The following is an 18637-nucleotide window of genomic DNA, read 5'->3' on the forward strand; positions in this document are numbered from 1 at the left end:
AGAATATATTTTCATTTGTACTGAGAAATTCCTCCAGAGACAATGCATGTCTGGCCATTTCATGTACTTTTCCTTCAAAAAAGCAAATCCAATTTAGTTCAGAGTGCACTGAATTTAGGAGTAGATGAAAAATTCAAATATTAACACAAAAGCCCAATAAAAGATTAGATACCAGAAACTGGTAATAAAAGATGTTATCTCAGTGTTTAAAGTTAATTGAGTTCTGTCTTTTTCCTCAGATAAGCATCTTATCACTTTGGTAGTAGGTTGATCCTGTTACTAGCTGTGCTCAAAAGATGTGTAGAATTCATATGCCAGCTACTCCATAGTTTTACACCATGTTAATATTTTATATTTGTGAATATCATGCTGTCTTCATCTCTGAGTTTGGAAAGAAATTGCTATCCAATATAGCAAAGGTTATAGTTATAGTGACAAGAATTTTGATTCTTGTATATTAATGGTAGTGCTATAATCTATAAACTCAGTATAAAGTATAAAGTTTTTAAAGGACTTTGGCATCATTAAACATTTAGCACTAATCTTACCATTCAAGAAAATTTCAGTTTGGGGGCTGGGAAGGTGGCTCAGTGGTAGAGTGCTTGCCTTGCATGCCTGAGGCCCTGGGTTCGATTCCTCAGCACCACATAAGCAAAAAGAAAAAAGCTGGAAGTGGCGCTGTGGCTCAAGTGGTAGAGCGATAGCCTTGAGCTGAAAAGCTGAGGGACAGTTCCCAGGCCCAGAGTTCAGGCCCCATGATCAGACCCCCCCCCAAAAAAAGAAAATTTCAATTTGTAATTTATTTTATAAAAATTAACATCTGAGCCAGGTGCCGGTGGCTCAACATCTGTAATTCTAGCTAATAAAGAAGCTAAGAGCTGATGATCACAGTTTTCCTGCCAAACCTGGCAGGAAAGTCCATGAGACTCTGACCTCCAATTAACTGCCAAAAAGTAAAAGCTGGAACAAGAGCTGTGGTTCAGTTGGTAGAGTTCTAGCCTTGAGCAAAACCTAAGGAATAGTGCCCAGGACCTGAGTTCATGGTACTAGCACACATAGAAAATTAACCTCTGTAACATTGTTCAAAAATAGCATTAGGGGGCTGGGAATGTGGCTTAGTGGTAGAGTGCAAGCCTAGACTGCATGAGGCCCTAGGTTCATTTCTTTGGTACCACATAAACAAAAATATAAACAAAAACTTTTTTTTAATGGCATTAGGCTGGGCTCCAGTGGTTCACACATGTAATTTTAGCTACTCAGGGAGGCTGACATCTAGAAGATCACAGTTTGAATCTGGTCTGGGCCTCTAAGTTTTCAAGATTCCATTTCCAATTAGTCAACAAAAAAGCTAGACTGGAAGCATACTTCAAGTGGTGAAGCACCAGCCAAAATTTATTATTTTTATTTTTAAAATTTATCGTAAAGTTGATATACAGATATATATAAATTGAACAGTGTCATCCCCCTCCATCCTTTTTTCCCAGTTTTCCCCTCCCCACTTCCCTACACCCCAAGTTGTATAATTCATTCCCAACATACAGTCTAGTGGGTTTCACTGCTGAAATGGTTCACCTTTTGTCCCACAATTTCTGTGTTTTTCCTTCCCCTCCCCAAATCAAATAAACTTATATACAAAACAAAAGGTACTGAAATAAAATCAGCAACAGAAGGGAGTAAAGCAAAGGAAAAAAAGGAAAGAAAGAAAAAGAAACACAGTAATAATGCCTGACATTATATGTACTCATTACCTTACTAATGTAACTGTAACCTCTCTGTACAGCCTCTTTACAAGAAAATAAAATAAAATAAGAAAAAGAAGTGCAAGCAGTACAACAATACAAAAAACAACTCTCACTTACATTTCTTGGAGTTCGTTTCAATAAGCATCATTTTATATGTTCATATGCACATAGCTATTGAGCCTTTGTGATCCTCTCCTGAGAATATCCTCCTTTGTTCTCATTGTGTAAATGTTTAGACTGCATTTTAATTAACCATATCCAAGTGTAATTGTCTTTTACTATCCACTGGATTTACTTGAAGATGTATAGGCACAATATAATTATTACAAATGAGGGAAACCAGGCAGCCTATGTTTGTTTGGGTCTCTCTTCGCTTAGTATAATTTTCCCGTCTTTCTATCTCCTTATGAATGGGCAATGTCATACTTTCTGATGGAAGCATAGAATTCCATTGTGTATATATATCATATTTTCTTGTTCCATTCATCTACCAAGGATCATCTGGTTTGATTCTATATCTTGGCTATAGTAAACAAGGCTGCAATGAACATGCTTGTGCTGGTGTAACATGGTTTGTGGTCATTTGGGAAATGCCCAGGAGTGGGATTGCTGGATCATAGGGAAGCTCTATGTGTAGTCTTTTGAGGAATCTCCATACTGCTTTTCAGAGTCGTTGAACAAGTTTACATTCCCACCAACAGTGTAGTAGTGTTCCCTTTTGGCCACAGCCCTTCCAGCATCTGCTATTGTTAGTTTTCTTGATAATGGCCATTGTAATTGAGGTAAGGTGGCATATCATGTTGTTTTCATTTGCATTTCTTTTATGGCCAGAGATGTCAAACATCTCTTCATGTGTCTATTGGCCATTCTTATTTCTTCTCTAGAGAAGTCTCTCTTTAAGTCTTTAGTCCATTTATTAATTGGCTTGTTGTTTCTTTAAGGATTTGCTTTTTGGGGGGATTAATTTTTTGAGCACTGAGTATATTTCAGATACGAGGCCTTGTCTGATGCATAGCTAGTAAAGATCTTCTCCCATTCTGTGGGCTTTTTATCTTACTAGCTATGTCCTTTACCATGCAAAACCCGTTCAATTTGATGTAATCCCATTTAGTCTTTCTTTGATTTGTTGTGATTCTGGATCTCTATTTAAGAAATTTCATCCATGACAAGGAGCCCTAGTGTTTCCCCTAACCCTTCCTGTAATGTTTTCAGGATATCTGATCTTACATTGAGGTCTTTGATCCATTTGTAATCGATTCTGGTGCAGGTTATATAGAAGGATCTAACTTTAGTTTTCTGCATGTGTATAGCCAGTTCTGTCATTGGTTGAAGAGGCTGTCTTTCTTCCATCTTGTGTTGTTGACTCCCTTATAAAATATTAGGTGGCTCAAAAATTGTTTTAGAAATGAAAAAGAATGATATTAAATATTCTTGTCTATTAGAGAAAGCATTTAATAGGACATTTTTTACTACTTAGTGATTTATATCTCTTTATCCTTTGGTAACAAAATGACCTAATAAATAATCAATAATTACTTTCACTTATAAATACTTAAGTGAACTATAAAATCATATAGATTTTCATGACTTCTGATTTGTTTTTAACATGTAGAGCTTGATTCATATGATCTATATGACTATCAATGATCATTTAATACGTAATTTGTGTTTTACTGGTACAAATAATTATTAGAGTTATAGAAACTTTCCTTTATTAAGATACTGGGGGAAAATAATATGTTCAGGAATTCCTTCCTTCTGAATATTAGAATGCATAGTACATAATGTCAGGTACACTAGTAATTGTGTACCCATATGTTTTGATGGCTACTCAGATGAGCTCTCAGATGTTATGGCTTGGCACATTATAAAAGATACATAAGAATATACATCATCCCTGTGTCTGGGGTAGAAAAATTTTAAACAAGATGGACACTCAGTGACTTATAAATGAAAATAATAAATTATGCATCATAATTTGGATTAGAAAGATTATAGGAAAGCTTATAAAACACCCAAACTAAATAACATGTGAAATTGACCATTACCCTTGACTCTCATGTACAGTACCCAACACTTTGGGGGGTTTGCGCAGTTGATACTCAGTAGCAACTCATATGTTGGAATAACTACTGCCAAATAAAACAAAAGGGGACACGGTGTAATCAGGCTGGCCTACAGATAGTAGAATAAGCTAAATCTCTTTTTAATGAAGAATTCTTTAAGAAAAAGACAAAATAGTTAAAATAGATAGAAGGAATCTTCTTCCAATAGTGGTTAAATAAATGAGAAGCCATATGAGAAGATAGGAAAGCTTTGATTAAGTGGTCTACACACCCAACCCATAATGCGAGAGAATACTGGGGCTCAAACTTAGGAATAAACATACAGTCTTGCCCAGAAGAGTCTATTAATGACTTTAATTTAAAAGGAAACCCAAGTAGACATGGGGTAGTCTGCTTCCATTGCTTAGGTATGGAAATTCAGAGAGAAAATCTTTGAAACTCATACAGGTTGCCAAATTTATGGAAAATTGTGGAGGGGATTGTAACTTCCATTACTGACCTCTGAGTGGTCTTGACCAAAGGATGTCCAAAATAAGACTAGCTGACTCATAAAGACAAGTATCACATTTTTTCTCTAACATGGAATTGGAGGAGGCATGAATCTTAAAAGGGGACTATTAGGGAGTAAAGGGAAAAAGAGAGAGGTTGGAGGGCATTTAAGAGAGGGTAAATAGAGGGGGTAGATGTGATTAAAGTACATTATATTTATGAAATTGCCAAAATGAAAAGACTTTCTAGAAGGAATAGAACTAATACTGAATGATTCCCATGTATTCCCCAGGAGTGGGAGATGAGCTTGCTTTACAAAACCTAATGGGATCTTTTAACTGTATAATAGTGTATATTGAGATAAATGGTTTTCTTTATGCCCAAGTAATATGAAGCATAGAAATGACTGAATCATTTCTGCTGCTGACTTCTGACCATAATAATATTTTGTATATGAAAAAGGCTGTCTTGTAAGAAGGTTTAATAAACATTTCTTTGATACTTCCTAATTTACTTTTTAACTAAACCAAACTATCATAATCATACTGTGACGTGGTATAGTATAGGTATTATTGCTAAGATTTAACTACCTTATATAAATAAATCAAATAATCATTTAACATATTGGGAGGTTCAACTAAAATCTTTCAGGATGTAAACCCAAATAGAGATTAGCCTGAGGAACAAGTAGAAAAACTTAATTCTTACTGTATTAAATAGCTCTGCACAAGTTTTTCACAAAGTTCAAGGGGCCATAATTCAAGTGGGGAAATGGATAATGAAATTGACACAATAAAAGATATTTTGGGTGCTTGGAATGTGGATAGAATGTAGATGGGAATGTGAAAGAGTACTTGTCTAGCATGAACAAAGCCCTGGGTTCAATTTCTCAGTACCACATAAACGGAAAAAGCCAAAAGCATCTCTTTGGCTCGAGTGGCAGAGTGCTAGCATTGAGCAAAAGAAGCTCAAAGACAGTGCCCAAGCCCCGAGTTCAAGCCCCAGGACTGGCAAAAAGATATTTTTGATGGTCTTATAGAATGGAGAAATTCTCTTGAGTTTAGTTCTACCCTTTATTGGCTTTTGAAACTACTTGATATACTTTATATTGTTTTATGGTACAATATCTTTGTATGTAGATGTAGATATACAAATACTGTACTATATGAATAAAAAGTACTGTAGTAATTAATGTATATAAATACTATACTATTTGAATAATATGCATATAATTGTAGATATATTTGTATTATATTCAAATATGGATACATAGCATTTATAAACACTACATTAACTATAAATCATTACTAAATGAAGTATTTGTATATAAATACCATTTTAACAATTTTCCACCAATTCATTGTGGAAAATGTTTGATCAAGGACAAGAAGATGTATTGGGGTGCTGGGAAGGTAGCTCAGTGGTAGAGTGCTTGCCTTGCATGCATGAAGCCCTGGGTTTGATTCCTCAGCACCACATAAGCAGAAAAAGCCGGTTGTGGCACTGTGGCTCAAGTGGTAGAGAGCTAGCCTTCAGCTGAAGAGCTGAAGGACAGTGCCCAGGCCAAGTTCAAGCCCCAGACCCACCAATAAATAAATAAACCTTGTTATCTTGCTTTAAAAAAATATTGGGGAGAAAAGGGTGGGAAAAAGATGAACTGGGAGAAAAGAGATAAGAGAGCACAACTAGTTGCTTACTTCTTGCATGTCCCTAAGATGAACATGATTGAACCTTAACGTATGGAAATGTGGCCCTTAAAGTATTCTCTATGCTAGGGATTGGTGATATTGTTATATACAATGGGAGCAATAGGCCATGTTGTACCAACTTATCAGTTTCCTTGTATAACAATAAAGAAAAATGATATATGCCTGACTTCTTTGTTGGGTTTCTGTTTAGTCAACATGGTCAGTTGCTAACAGGATACACTAGTAACCCAGTCCCCATCTGAGTCTTGTACTATGATACACAAATTGGCTCCTTGGGCAGATATATGCCACACATTTCCCTATAGTTTGTTTTGCCAGAGATAGCACAACAGATGAAGAAGGGCTATGCTACATTAATAACTGAAAATTTGTTACTAAACTTAAAGCAGTATTAAAAATTATCTGTACTATTTCCTGTTGTAATAAGGTTTCTACTCCATTAGAACATAAACTAAATTTGAAAATCCAACATATACTTGCATACTGTACCATGATCAACATCAGCATATAGGTGTGTGTGTGTGTGTGTGTGTGTGTGTGTGTATACACACAAATATATTTATTTATCAACATATATATATATATATATATATATATGGAATGTTTACATGTATGGCTTTGAACTGAAATCCTCTTGTCCTCCAAAGCACCTGGTATTATAGGTGTTAAACGCCAGTGCTTGGTCAATTTTTTATTTTAAGTATTATTTATTTTATAAAGTCTAAGCCAAATTTATGAAAATGTTTCTTTTTAAAAGGCAGGTAAATCTAAAGGCAGATAAACCTACTTTGCTTGTCCACCTTCCTTTCTTGCTCTTGCACACCCTGCCCCCATTAAATAGTTAGGTTTAACTACAACCTAACCATATTCATGTGGATTTCAGTTAAATTGAAAGCTAAATACCTTGTAATCAAAAGCCAAGCTGATAAAACACCAAAGTAAAGCATATTATTTTACTTAATTGGATATAAATACACAAATGACTAAGTATGTCTTTTCATTCACTACAGTTTTTAAATTAAACATTATAATAAAGAATAAGAATTGGTTTGACTTTTCATTATCAGCTCCAATAAATTCTCACTCACAAAAAAATCCTATATTACTGAGATTTTAATTGACTAGAACCATTGGAATTTTGATTTGTCAAAACAGCAATATTATGTTTCGATTAAGCAAAGCAGTCAACAACCAGTGTTTTATATTAGTTATTTTTCTCATTATTGTGACCAAAATACCTGAGAGAACAACTTAAAGGAAGATTTATTTTGTAGAAATCTGTTTTTCTACAAAAATCTTTTCAGAGCGTTTAGTTCATGTTCACTGGACCCCATGAGCTTGGGTGAACACATGGTAGGGCCATGTGGCACAGGAGAGCTGTTTACCTCATGGAAGACAGGATGCATGGAGAAGGAGGAGAAACTGGGGTGTAGGGAAGAAGAGAGAGAGAGAGAGAGAGAGAGGAAACAGCTGGTGAGAGGTCAGGGACAAAATACTCCCAGGAACTTATCCATAGTAACCTACTTCCTCCAACAAGGCTCCACCTCCTAAAATTTCCAGAGCCTCTCAAACAGTGCCACCAGATAGGAACTTTGGTTTGTGGAAAATATTTCACATTCAAACCATAACAGATTTTTTTTGTCATGGGGCCTGAACTCTGGGCCTGGGCTCTGTCTCTCAGCTCTTCATTTCAAGGCTAGCCACCTACCACTTGAGCCATAGCTCCACTTCCAGCTTTTTCTGCTTATGTGGTGCTGAGGAATTGAACCCAAGGCCTCATACATGCAAGGTAAGCACTCTACCACTGAGCCACCTTCCCAACCCTTTGTTTCTTTTTATTTGTCAGTCATGGGGCTTGAACTCTAGGCCTAGACTCTGTCCCTGAGCTCTTCAGCTCAAGGCTGAGGCTAGCTCTCTACCACTTGAGCCACAGTGCCACTTCTGGCCTTTTCTGTTTATGTGGTGCTGAGGAATTGAACCTAGGGCCTCATGCATGCGAGGCAAGCACTCTACCACGGAGCCACCTTTCCAGCCCCTATAACATATAATGAATTTTCAATTCTGTCAAATATTTGTACTACTGCCAAATATTTGTAGGTCAAGTTTCTATAGGATTGAGGAAGAGGGGAGAAACTATTGGTATAATAAATCTGCTTTCAATTTTTTCCCAAATTATAGTAAGTACTAATTTTAAAACAATTTTAATAGGAGGAGGGCACCAAAGGGTGCAAATGAATAGAGGGAGGAGGAGTGAGCAAATGCAATCATTATATTCATTAAAAATTAACTACAGCAGGGCGCCAGTGGCTCATGCCTATAATCTTAGCTACTCAGGAAGCTGAGATCTGAGGATAGCAGTTCAAAGCCAGCATGGGCAGGAAACTCCGTGAGACTCTCATCTCCAATAAACCACCAGAAAACTGGAAGGGGCCCTGTGGCTCAAGTGGTAGAGCACTAGCCTTGACCTGAAGAGATGAGGGACAGCGCCCAGGCCCAGAGTTCAAGCCTCATGACTGAAAAAAAAAAGAAAAAAATGAACTACAGAAATTTAGGGTAGGTATGGAATGGCGAAAATGGGAGAACAATGGAAGAGGTGACTAATCAAGATGCATTGCACTCATAAGCTGACATGGAATTAAAACCTCCTTGTAAAACTACTTAATAATAAAAATTTAAACTGGATAATAGCTGACTATAAGAAGTTCTCCACTTTATTTCTTTTATTTATCTCCTTCACAAGAAATAAAAAGCCTTTTAACAACTTATTTGTTATTGCACAATGGAGCCAGTGTACTATAGTAGAGAGATCATGAACTTTAAAGCCAGGAAGAACCTGAGGTCTAATTGACAGCTGTACAACTAACCAGCTGCCTGGACTTTAGTCATGCTTCCGAACCTCAGTTTTCTTGTCTATAAACTTGGATATTAAAATGCCTATTTCACAAGGCTGTTAATGATTACATGTGGTAGCATTTAAAAATCTTAGGGCTCAACCCGACACATGCTAAGAGCCAATGCATGCTCTTTAAATCTTTCCCCCCAAAATTTAGTGGAGTAGAGGCTTTTATAGCTAAAACTGAGAAATGTCTTGGATGAGGAAACAATGAAAGTCAGTTTACACTTTCCACATTTAGAAAATATTTTTGAGCAACTACTAGCCACAATGGGAATTGTTTTAAAACATACTTGCCCTAGAAGTGGCGCTATAGCTCAAGTGGTAGAGCACTAGCCTTGAGCTGAAGAGCTAAGGGACAGCGCTCAGGCCCAGAGTTCAAGCCCCACAACTGACAAAAAAAAATACTAAAGCCCAGTCCTCCAGCTATTCACAATCTTGTAAAAGAGGAATATAAATGAATATTAGTTATAGAATATGAGAGCAGGCTGGAAACAACATACTACTGGAAATTATATGGTAGAAGAGAGTTCATTCTGCTATGCCTTGGTATTAGGAAAATCTCCAATGTAATTTTGTAACATTGTACATATGTTCTTGAAGTTCTAACTTTTAGGGAATAAACTGAATTTCCATTCAGATTGGGCATATTATTTTCTTGCAAATTTTTTATTGTGATTAAGTGATTACATAATTTCACAAATTTCATAGTATTGTGGGATACTGATGCTTAAAGTCACAAACACATAACCTTCATGGGGCAAATTGTCTATCGTGGTCTATAAAGTTTATGAGTTCTATGGGCTTTGACTATAGTTATTTCTTCCACGCTGGGTGATATGTACATTCCTTTCCTGTGCCCTCTTTTCCACTCATTCCCTTCCTCCCATCGCTGCCATTTAGTTGCTTGGTTTGTTTTGATCAATGTCCAGTGCAGCTGATGGGTCCCGCTGTTGTATGTTTTCCCCTGTTTACCTCTAATTCTGTGTCCTCCTCCTAGTTTCCCTCTGATGTGCACATATATACCAGCAGCATGGGGTCATTTAGTAATGATTCAACCAGATGAGTGGAGGTCCTTTGTTTCTCTAGTCTTGTTTACTTTGTCATATCACCTTATGTTTTGGATTCAACATCACTTAGTGAGACCATGTGTTGTTTGTCTCTTTGTTCTTGGCTTACCTCACTCAACATTTCTTCTACTTCCATCCATTTCCCTGTGAATGCCATTCTTTTGTCATTTCTCATGGCTGCATAATATTCCATTGTATATAGATACCACAATTTTTGGATCCATTCATCTGTGGTGGGGCATCTGGGTTGTTTCCATATCCTGGCTATTGTGAGCAGTGCTGCAATGAACATGGAGGTGCATGTGTCCTTGTATATTGGTTCCTGTTGTTCAGGACAGATGCCTAGGAGTGGTATGGCTGGGTCATAGGGGTCAATACTTAACTTTCTGAGGACCCTCCAGACTGCTTTCCAAAGTGAAATAGGGTTCCTCTTTCTCCACATCCCCTCCAGCATTTTGTCGTTGGCTGACTTGAGGATGTAGGCCATTCTGACTGGGGTAAGGTGGTATATCTCAGGGTTGTCTTTATTTGCATTTCCTTTACAACCAGGGATGGTGAATGTTTCCTCATGTGTTTTTCTTTGCCATTTTTATCTCTTCTGAGAAGTCTCTCTTTCGTTCCCTTGCCCATTTAGTAATTGGTTTGTTGGGTTTGGGAGGGATTAGTTTCTCGAGTTCCCTGTATATACTGGATATTAACCCCTTGTCTGATATATTGCTGGTAAATATTTTTTCCCAATTAGTTGCCTGCCTTTCTAGTTTGCTATGTCTTTAGCTGGGCAGAAACTTTTTATTTTAAGGTAGTCCCATTTGTTGTGTCTCTCCAATTTGTTGTGACCCTGGGGTTCTGTTCAGGAAGTTCCTGACTGTGCATATAAGTTCACGTGTCTCTCCTACTCTGTCCTGCAGTAGTTTCACAGATTCAGGTTTGATGTTAAGGTCTTTAATCCATTTTGAGTTGATGTTGGTGCATGGTGACAGGCTGGGGTCCATTTTTATTTTTCTGCATGTGGCTGCCCAGTTTTCCCAGCACCAGTAGTTGAAGAGGCTGTGCTTCTTCCACTATGTCTTTTGGGCATGTTATCTTTAAATGTTGCAAATCTTAATTTAACTCCATACAACTGAGTCTTTTGTATAATTGTTCTGGCATCTCAGACATTTATCTATGCCTTCTTTGTATTCTCCTTCCCACTACCTTTTTAAAAAATTAGTCATACATACTGTGTTGAGTTAAACATTTTTGGAAGAGAAATCTTTTTTTTGTGTGCCTGTACTGAGGCTTGAACTTTGGACCTAGGCATTTTCCCTTGACTTTTTTGCTTAAGGCTAGCAGTCTACCACCTGAGCCACAGATCCACTTCTGAGTTTTTTGTTTTGTTTTGGGAGGTTACGGCGGGGGGGGGGGGGTATGTGTTTTTGTTTTTTGGTCATGGGGCTTGAACTGTTTTTTGGTCATGGGGCTTGAACTCTGGGCCTGGGCTCTATCCCTGAGCTCTTCAGCTCATGGTGAGCACTCTATCACTTGAGCCACAGAGTCACTTCTAGTTTTCTGGTAGTTTATTGGAGATGAGTCTCACAGACTTTCCTGCCTGGACTGCCTTTGAACCGTGATCCTCAGATCTCAGCCTCCTGAGTAGCTAGGATTAGAGGCGTGAACCACCGGCACCTGGCTCCCTTTCTGGTTTTTTGATGGTTAATTAGAGAGAAGAGTCTCATAGATTCTCCTGCCCAGGCTAGCTTCAAACTAAGATCCTTAGATCTCAGCCTGCTAAGTAGCGAGTATTACAGGCATGAGAAATAGGTGCCTGACTGAGAAACCAAACTATATAGACTGAACCAAGTAAGTGCCCTAAAGAATCATAACTTCCTTATGAATGCATTTCCCCTACTGGGTTCTAGAGCTTTTTTCTTAAACCTAAATAAGAAGTGCTTTAAAGATAAAGAGCAAAATGATCACCAAAGCATATTACCAGTATACTACTGCTTACCCTCTTAACCTCCCCATTTTGTCTTGTTAATTTTATTTATTTTTTCTTTTGAATTTTTTGCCTCTCAACATTTGAGTAGCTTGTAACCGATGTGACAAGAAAGTAGTGACATTTAGAAATCTAGGCCAGGGTTGTTCACTAAAAGGATTGCCACAGTTTTATAGACCATGGAATTGAGGAACTAATAAATCATCAAAAGACAGCTGAATTGTAGATGGTTATATTATAATGGGCTCATCGAGTTCCAGTAACAGTTCTGTTGTTCAAGGTTGGAGAACATCTGGCCCACAGGTTATATAAGACCCCAGAAATCAGTTAGTGCATTACAGGAAAGAGATGTATGCTTCTACTGTGCTGCATGAGGCCCATCTACCTGTATTGATAAGTTCGTATGGCTCATGAGTATAAAAACATACAAATACAAAATGGCCTTTGGCAGAAAAACAATTCCCTACAATTGTCAAGCTGTATGCTTTTTTGAACAACTTATTTTACTTTTCCAAACATCTGTGTACTCATCTTTAAGTGAGAATATTACCTCTGTCAGTGGTCTGCCATAAGGATCAAATGTATTAGATATCAAAAATGATTTTGGTGACATGAGCTGGTGACATGGCTCAAATTGAAGAGTGCTTGCCTGACAAAGACAAGGCTCTAAGTCCAAAGCCCAGTACCAACAAATTAAAAAGATTTTTCAAATCAAGTGTGGTCATGTACACCTGTAATTCTGTAATCCCAGCACTTTGTAGGCTGAAACAAGAGGATCATGAGTTCAAGGTCAGACTGCTAAATTGCACAGTCTCAAATTTTGAAGTTTTAACATCATAGTAGCAGCTTCCTACTCCAAGCTCCCTTCATGTAAATTGTCTTCATTGGAGCTGATACTAGCCAACTCTGATATTTTGATTGAGACATTTCTTCTTTGGGGAGCATCAGTTTTACTAACTGTCAAATTAGCATCTAAAAATGCTAAGTGTCTTCTGCTCTCCAACACTATTATTTACTTATAATGTAGATAACAAAATAGAAGAGAAGAAATTTAGGTTAATGAAAAGACTGGTCATAGAATCTCCCTTTCAACTTATAATTAAGTTCCAAAAGAGAAACAAAGGAGCTTTCATTAGCATCTCTTTCCTTCTTAAGGTCTAGGCTTTCTTACTAATTCTATTAAGCTATGTTTGCTGGTTACGTAACAATGTGAGAGGTTTCTGCTTTTTCTGTGACAGCAAAAAAGTAGTTTAGCTAGTCATTTCCTTGGCTGTATGCCAGATAGATAGCTTTCACAAAGCAGCATCTTATATAGGAGACAGCTCTAGCCATTGAGGAGATACTTCACATTACTGTATAATGAATTGCTCCCTTCCAAATATATTTGCTACAAATATGTATCGATTGCTACCAGTAATTGCTAATGCATATTTATACATCGTTAGCTTGTAGTTTTATTTCATAAACATTTTATTAAGTATCTGCTACATGCCAGGCAGAATATAAGATATTTTACTTGTATTATTTCAGCTGGAGACTTTGGTAAGGAGGAGAATATATACATAGAGATGAGAAAGCTGCTTTTTTCTCACAAATCCCTCTCTCACAAGTCATCCCTGATTTTGGATGATTTTCTAGTCATTTTGATCATTTTCCAATTCAAAATCAGATGTTTTATCATCTTGCCATAGTACTCATGCCACCTTGGTGTGTGTGTGCCAGTCCTAGAGCTTGAATTCATGGCCTGAACACTGTCCCTGAGTATTAGGGCTCAAGGATAGTACTCTACAACTTGAACCACGGCTCCGCTTCCAGATTTTTGTGATTAATTGGAGATAATACTCTCAAGGACTTTCCTGTCTGGGTTGGCTTCGAATTGCGATCCTCAGATCTCTGCTTCCTGAGTAGCTAGGATTACAAGTGTGAGCCACTGATACTACCAGCCTTGCACATGCCATCCTAATATGCCACATAATATCAATCCATATGTGACACCTATCCTTACTTCAATTAACACATATATTTGCTTGATATGTTATATGTAGTAGACTTTGTGAAAGGAAACATAGGAATTATTTTCAGCATTATATCAAAATAACGACAAATTTATCACCAGGAATTATTTTCCCTGCTGCCTATTCACATCACAATGTTTCCTTTCTTCTCTGATCATTTACTTACCTATTCCGTTCCTCCAACATCTTGATCATTTCTAATTCATTTATTCATAATGTTTTAGTCCTTGTTCCCTTGGTCTTGACTTCAAATGTCCAGACTCTTTTAGATATATTTTCAATGAATTGAAAAGGATGACTACTCTCAGAACATAGCCTCCTTATTAAGCCTTATAAACAATAATTTTTTCCAATATCAGATTTTGTAAGAGTTAATATTATCCTCATTTTGCAGATGAGCAAATAAATTCACAGAATTAGATGGTATGCATACAATAGAGAAACCTCCACATCCATGTGTGTTGCAGCACTATTTACAATAGCCAAGTTATAAAATCATCCTTGGTGTCCATGAACAGATGATTGGAAAGAGAAAACATGGTGCATATATAAAATGGGGTGTTATTCAGCAATAAAGAATGGAAGTAAATCATTTGCAGGAAAATGGATCAAATTGGAGATCATCATGTTAGGTGAAATACACCAGAATCACATAGACCTAGCATATTTTCTCTTATATGTGAAATCTAGACCTTAAAAAATGACATGAATGGACTGGGAAGGTGGCTCAGTGTAGAGTGCTTGCCTTGTATGCATGAGGCCCTAGGTTCAATTCCTCAGCACCACATAAGCAGAAAAAGCTGGAAGTGGTGCTGTGGCTCAAGTGGTAGAGCACTAGACTTGAGCTGAAGAGCTGAGGGACAGGGCCCAGGCCCAGAGTTCAGGCACCATGACCAGCAAAAAAAAATGGCATGAATGTAAATGTTGTGCACTGTTTGGGGGAGGATCAGTAAGAGAGAGAAGGAAAGAAAAGAGTAGTAGGAATAAATATAACTGAAGTATAAATAATTTTTATGTATGAAATAGCACTAAAACTGAAGTAGTAGAAGAGAGACAGAGAATAATGAAAAGTAATAGGGTGAATTTGATCAAAGTACAATATGTACACATATGGAAATATGAAAACAAAGTTAAGTGACTTGCCTAGAGTTATTCCTTGAAGAGGTGACAGAATTTGATTCTAATTCTACATTCAACTAAATCTTATGTACTTCCAGCCTAACGAAATTTCAAAAAAAGAAAGAAATTGGAATAGTTGGACCTTAAAGTCATTTGAGCTTAAAAGTAGGAAAATTGATTTGAAATTCATAGTATCTGTGTCCATATGGAATAAAGACACAGCTTTACCATTATGGTCACCAAGATCCTGTTAAAAGTTAAAAGGGAAACATAATAAGTAAAAAAAAAAAAACATTGAAACAAAGATACCCACAGGACAGTATATTGGAAATGAACTTTACAACTTCAGGTTGCAAGGTGGGGCAGATAGGAATGTGGGATCTGGAGGAGGGAAGGGATAGTGGGACAGCAACAAGGAAGGGAAGGGGTAACAATGATCAACAAGTAATGTACCCATTGCCTTACTCATGTAACTGTAACCCCTCCATACAACATCTTAACAATAAAATAAAATGTAAAAAAAGACTTTCAGGAATAATCCTGCCAAATATCAGATAAATTGGGTATTAGTTATATTTAATTAAATCTTTTGAAATTCATTTATACATTGATCTTCATAAATATTCATTGCTTCCCTTTACCCCAAACTACTTCTTTTCAAAAACTTTGTCTTATACCTGCTGTTTTTTGTTTCAGAGACAATTAAAGGCAGATGCTAAAAAAGCTATTGGAAGGCTTCAGCTACGCACATTGAAACAAGGAGACAAGGTACATTTACTGCTTTTAACCGCTAGTTGTGTTAAAGCAATGCTACCAAACAATTGTTCACACTGACTGTTACAAGATGGTTTTCATTGGCATTTATAAACTGCATTGACTTTTAAAAATCTATTTGAGGCTAGAAGTATGCTGATAATAGTCCCTAGCAAAATCTAGCTCCTAATCCCTGGTATCTATGAGTTTTATCTCATTTGGCAAGAGAATTTTGCAAATAAGGAAAGTTAAGGAGATTGAGATAGATATTATTCTGGGTTAACCAGGGAGATGGGCCATAAATTTAATCATAGTGTCTTTATCTGATGGTGGAAGAGAGAGCTTTGACTAAACAGTGCAGTGGGAGATATGACACAGAAGCAAAAAGTTGCAGCTACTCAAGTAAGCGTCTATGAGCCAAGGAATGCAGGCAACCTCTAGAAGCCAGAAAATTCAAGAAAGGGATTTCCTCTGAAGCATTCAGAAGGAACATAGAATTACCAACACCTCAATTTTAAACTTTTGACCTACGTAACAGTAAGAGAATAAGGTTTTGTTGTTTTAAATCACTAAATTATAGTAACTTGATACCATAACAACAGGAAACATATACAATGCTTCATGCAGATTTATTTGAACATCCCTTTTCAGATTTGGGATAGCTGGAAGCAACCACTGATGTGCAAAACATATATCATAAAAATAGCTATAGGACTTATCTAAATGAAAAAAATATCATTTATAATAACCTCAGAAGCATTAAATAATTAGATATAAATAAAATATATACAAGTTTTATATGCTAAACACTGCAAAACAGAATGAAAGAAATCAACAAAAGGTGTACCATGTTTTCTTGGTTAGAAAATATTGTTAAGGTTCTACGCTCCCCAAACTGACCTTTAGATTCCATAGTTTCAATAAAAATCCTAGTGATATCTTTCATAGAAATTGTCAGGCTGAATCTACGCTTATATAGAAAAGCCAAAGAACTAGAATAAACAAAATAATTTTGATAAATAGAAACAACTTTGGGAGCCAGTTATAGTAGTACTCACCTTGAATTGCAGCACTCAGAAAGCTGAGGCATAAGGATTGCAAGTTCAAGGTCATCCTTGGGGTAGGTAGCAAGTTCTATGCCCACCTGTCTCAAGAAAACAAAGAAAAAAGAACAATTTTGGATGGTTCATATCAACTGACTTGCAGAATGGTTTTGAAGCTGCAGCAGGCAAGATAGTATGGTATTAGAGAAATAATAAACTTACAAATTAGATGAACAAAACAGAGTCCAGAATAAATCAATACAAACAGGCCAACTTATTTTATATAAAGATGAAAGACAAATTGTTGTATGTGACAATCATACATCCATAAAAAAGAAAACCTCAGTCTATATATATGCTATATAAAAATTAACTCAAAATAGATAACCAGACTAAATATACCTAAAGTTAGGAAATTTTTACAAAACTGGAAAAAAACATATTTGTGCTGTATGATACAAAATAACTGCTTGTATAAGACACCCAAAACAAGTCTTAAAAAATGAGAAATTTGACCATCAAAACTGAGAATTTTGTTCCTTGAAAGACACTATTAAGAGAAGGACAGACAAGGTACAGGTTAAAAGGAAATACTTGCAAGTCACATATTTCCTATAGGATTGTATGCAGAAAATATGAACAAGTTTCAACCCAACAATAGGAATGCAAACAATCCAGTAAAAAAAAATAGATATGCAAGCTGGGCACCAGTGGCTCACGCCTTTATATACTAGCTACTGCTTAATACTAGCTACTAAGGAGGCTAAGTTCTTAGGATCACAGTTTGAAGCTAGCCCAGGCAAGAAAGTCCATGAGACTCCATTCCAATTAACCACCAAAAAGCCAATGTGGAGTTATGGCTCAAGTGGTATAATGCTAGCCTTAAGCAAAAAAAGAAAAAAAAACTCATGGACAGTGCCCAATCCCTGAGTTCAAGCCTCAGGATCAGAACAAAATTAAAAAAATTAAAACAGAGATGTAAAACAGACACCTCAAAGAAAATATAAGGATCATAAGCCCATAAAAAACACTTAGCATAATTCATCATTAGGCAAATATGAAATTAACACCATGATTAAATACCACTCTATATTTGTTAGAATGGCCAAAATTAATACAATTGAAAATGTAAAGACCTGACTAATGCGTGGAACCATGGAATTCTCATGCCTGCAGGTATGACCACTTTGAACACCAGTTTAGCAATTCCTCAAGAAGTTAAAAGAATGTTTACCGTTATCAATATTTACCATAAATGGGGGTGGGGAGAGAATGACTATATGCTCATAAAAACCCACAGAATGGTTCATAACAGCTTTAATAGTAATGGTCCCAAACGAGAATGAACCCAAGTATCCTTCACCTGGTGAACATATAAACTTGTGGTACGTCCACATCATGGAATAAATATTTAGCAATAAAAGGATGAGAGAACCCTATATACATTTGAACCTCAAATGTAGTATGTTAAGTGAAAGAAGTGATGCTCAAAGGCTGGATAATAATTTCACTTATATGATATTATGGGAAAGCCCAAACTGTAGGAGATAGAAAAACATCTGTGAGGGGCTGGGAAGATGGCTCAGTGGTAGAGCACTTGCCTTGCATGCCTGAGGCCCTGGGTTCGATTCCTCAGCACCACGTAAGCAAAAAAAAAAAGCCGGAGTGGCGCTGTGGCTCAAGTGGTAGAGCGCTAGCCTTGAGCTGAAGAGCTGAGGGACAGCGCCCAGGCCCAGAGTTCAGGCCCCACGACCGGACCCCAA

At 36.8% G+C, this 18637-nt stretch overlaps 1 protein-coding gene across 1 annotated transcript in view; it reads left to right on the forward strand.

The window, feature by feature from the left end:
* Positions 1–18637, forward strand: part of Rnf128 (ring finger protein 128, E3 ubiquitin protein ligase) — a 65473-nt gene that overhangs the window by 37414 nt on the left and 9422 nt on the right. Inside the window, exon 3 of the mRNA XM_013025897.1 lies at positions 15775–15901. Coding sequence (XP_012881351.1) covers positions 15775–15901 — 127 coding nt within the window. The remainder of the gene's footprint in view (positions 1–15774; positions 15902–18637) is intronic.

This window comes from Dipodomys ordii, unplaced genomic scaffold, assembly GCF_000151885.1.
Source record: "Dipodomys ordii isolate 6190 unplaced genomic scaffold, Dord_2.0 Scaffold88, whole genome shotgun sequence".
Lineage (NCBI taxonomy): Eukaryota > Metazoa > Chordata > Mammalia > Rodentia > Heteromyidae > Dipodomys > Dipodomys ordii.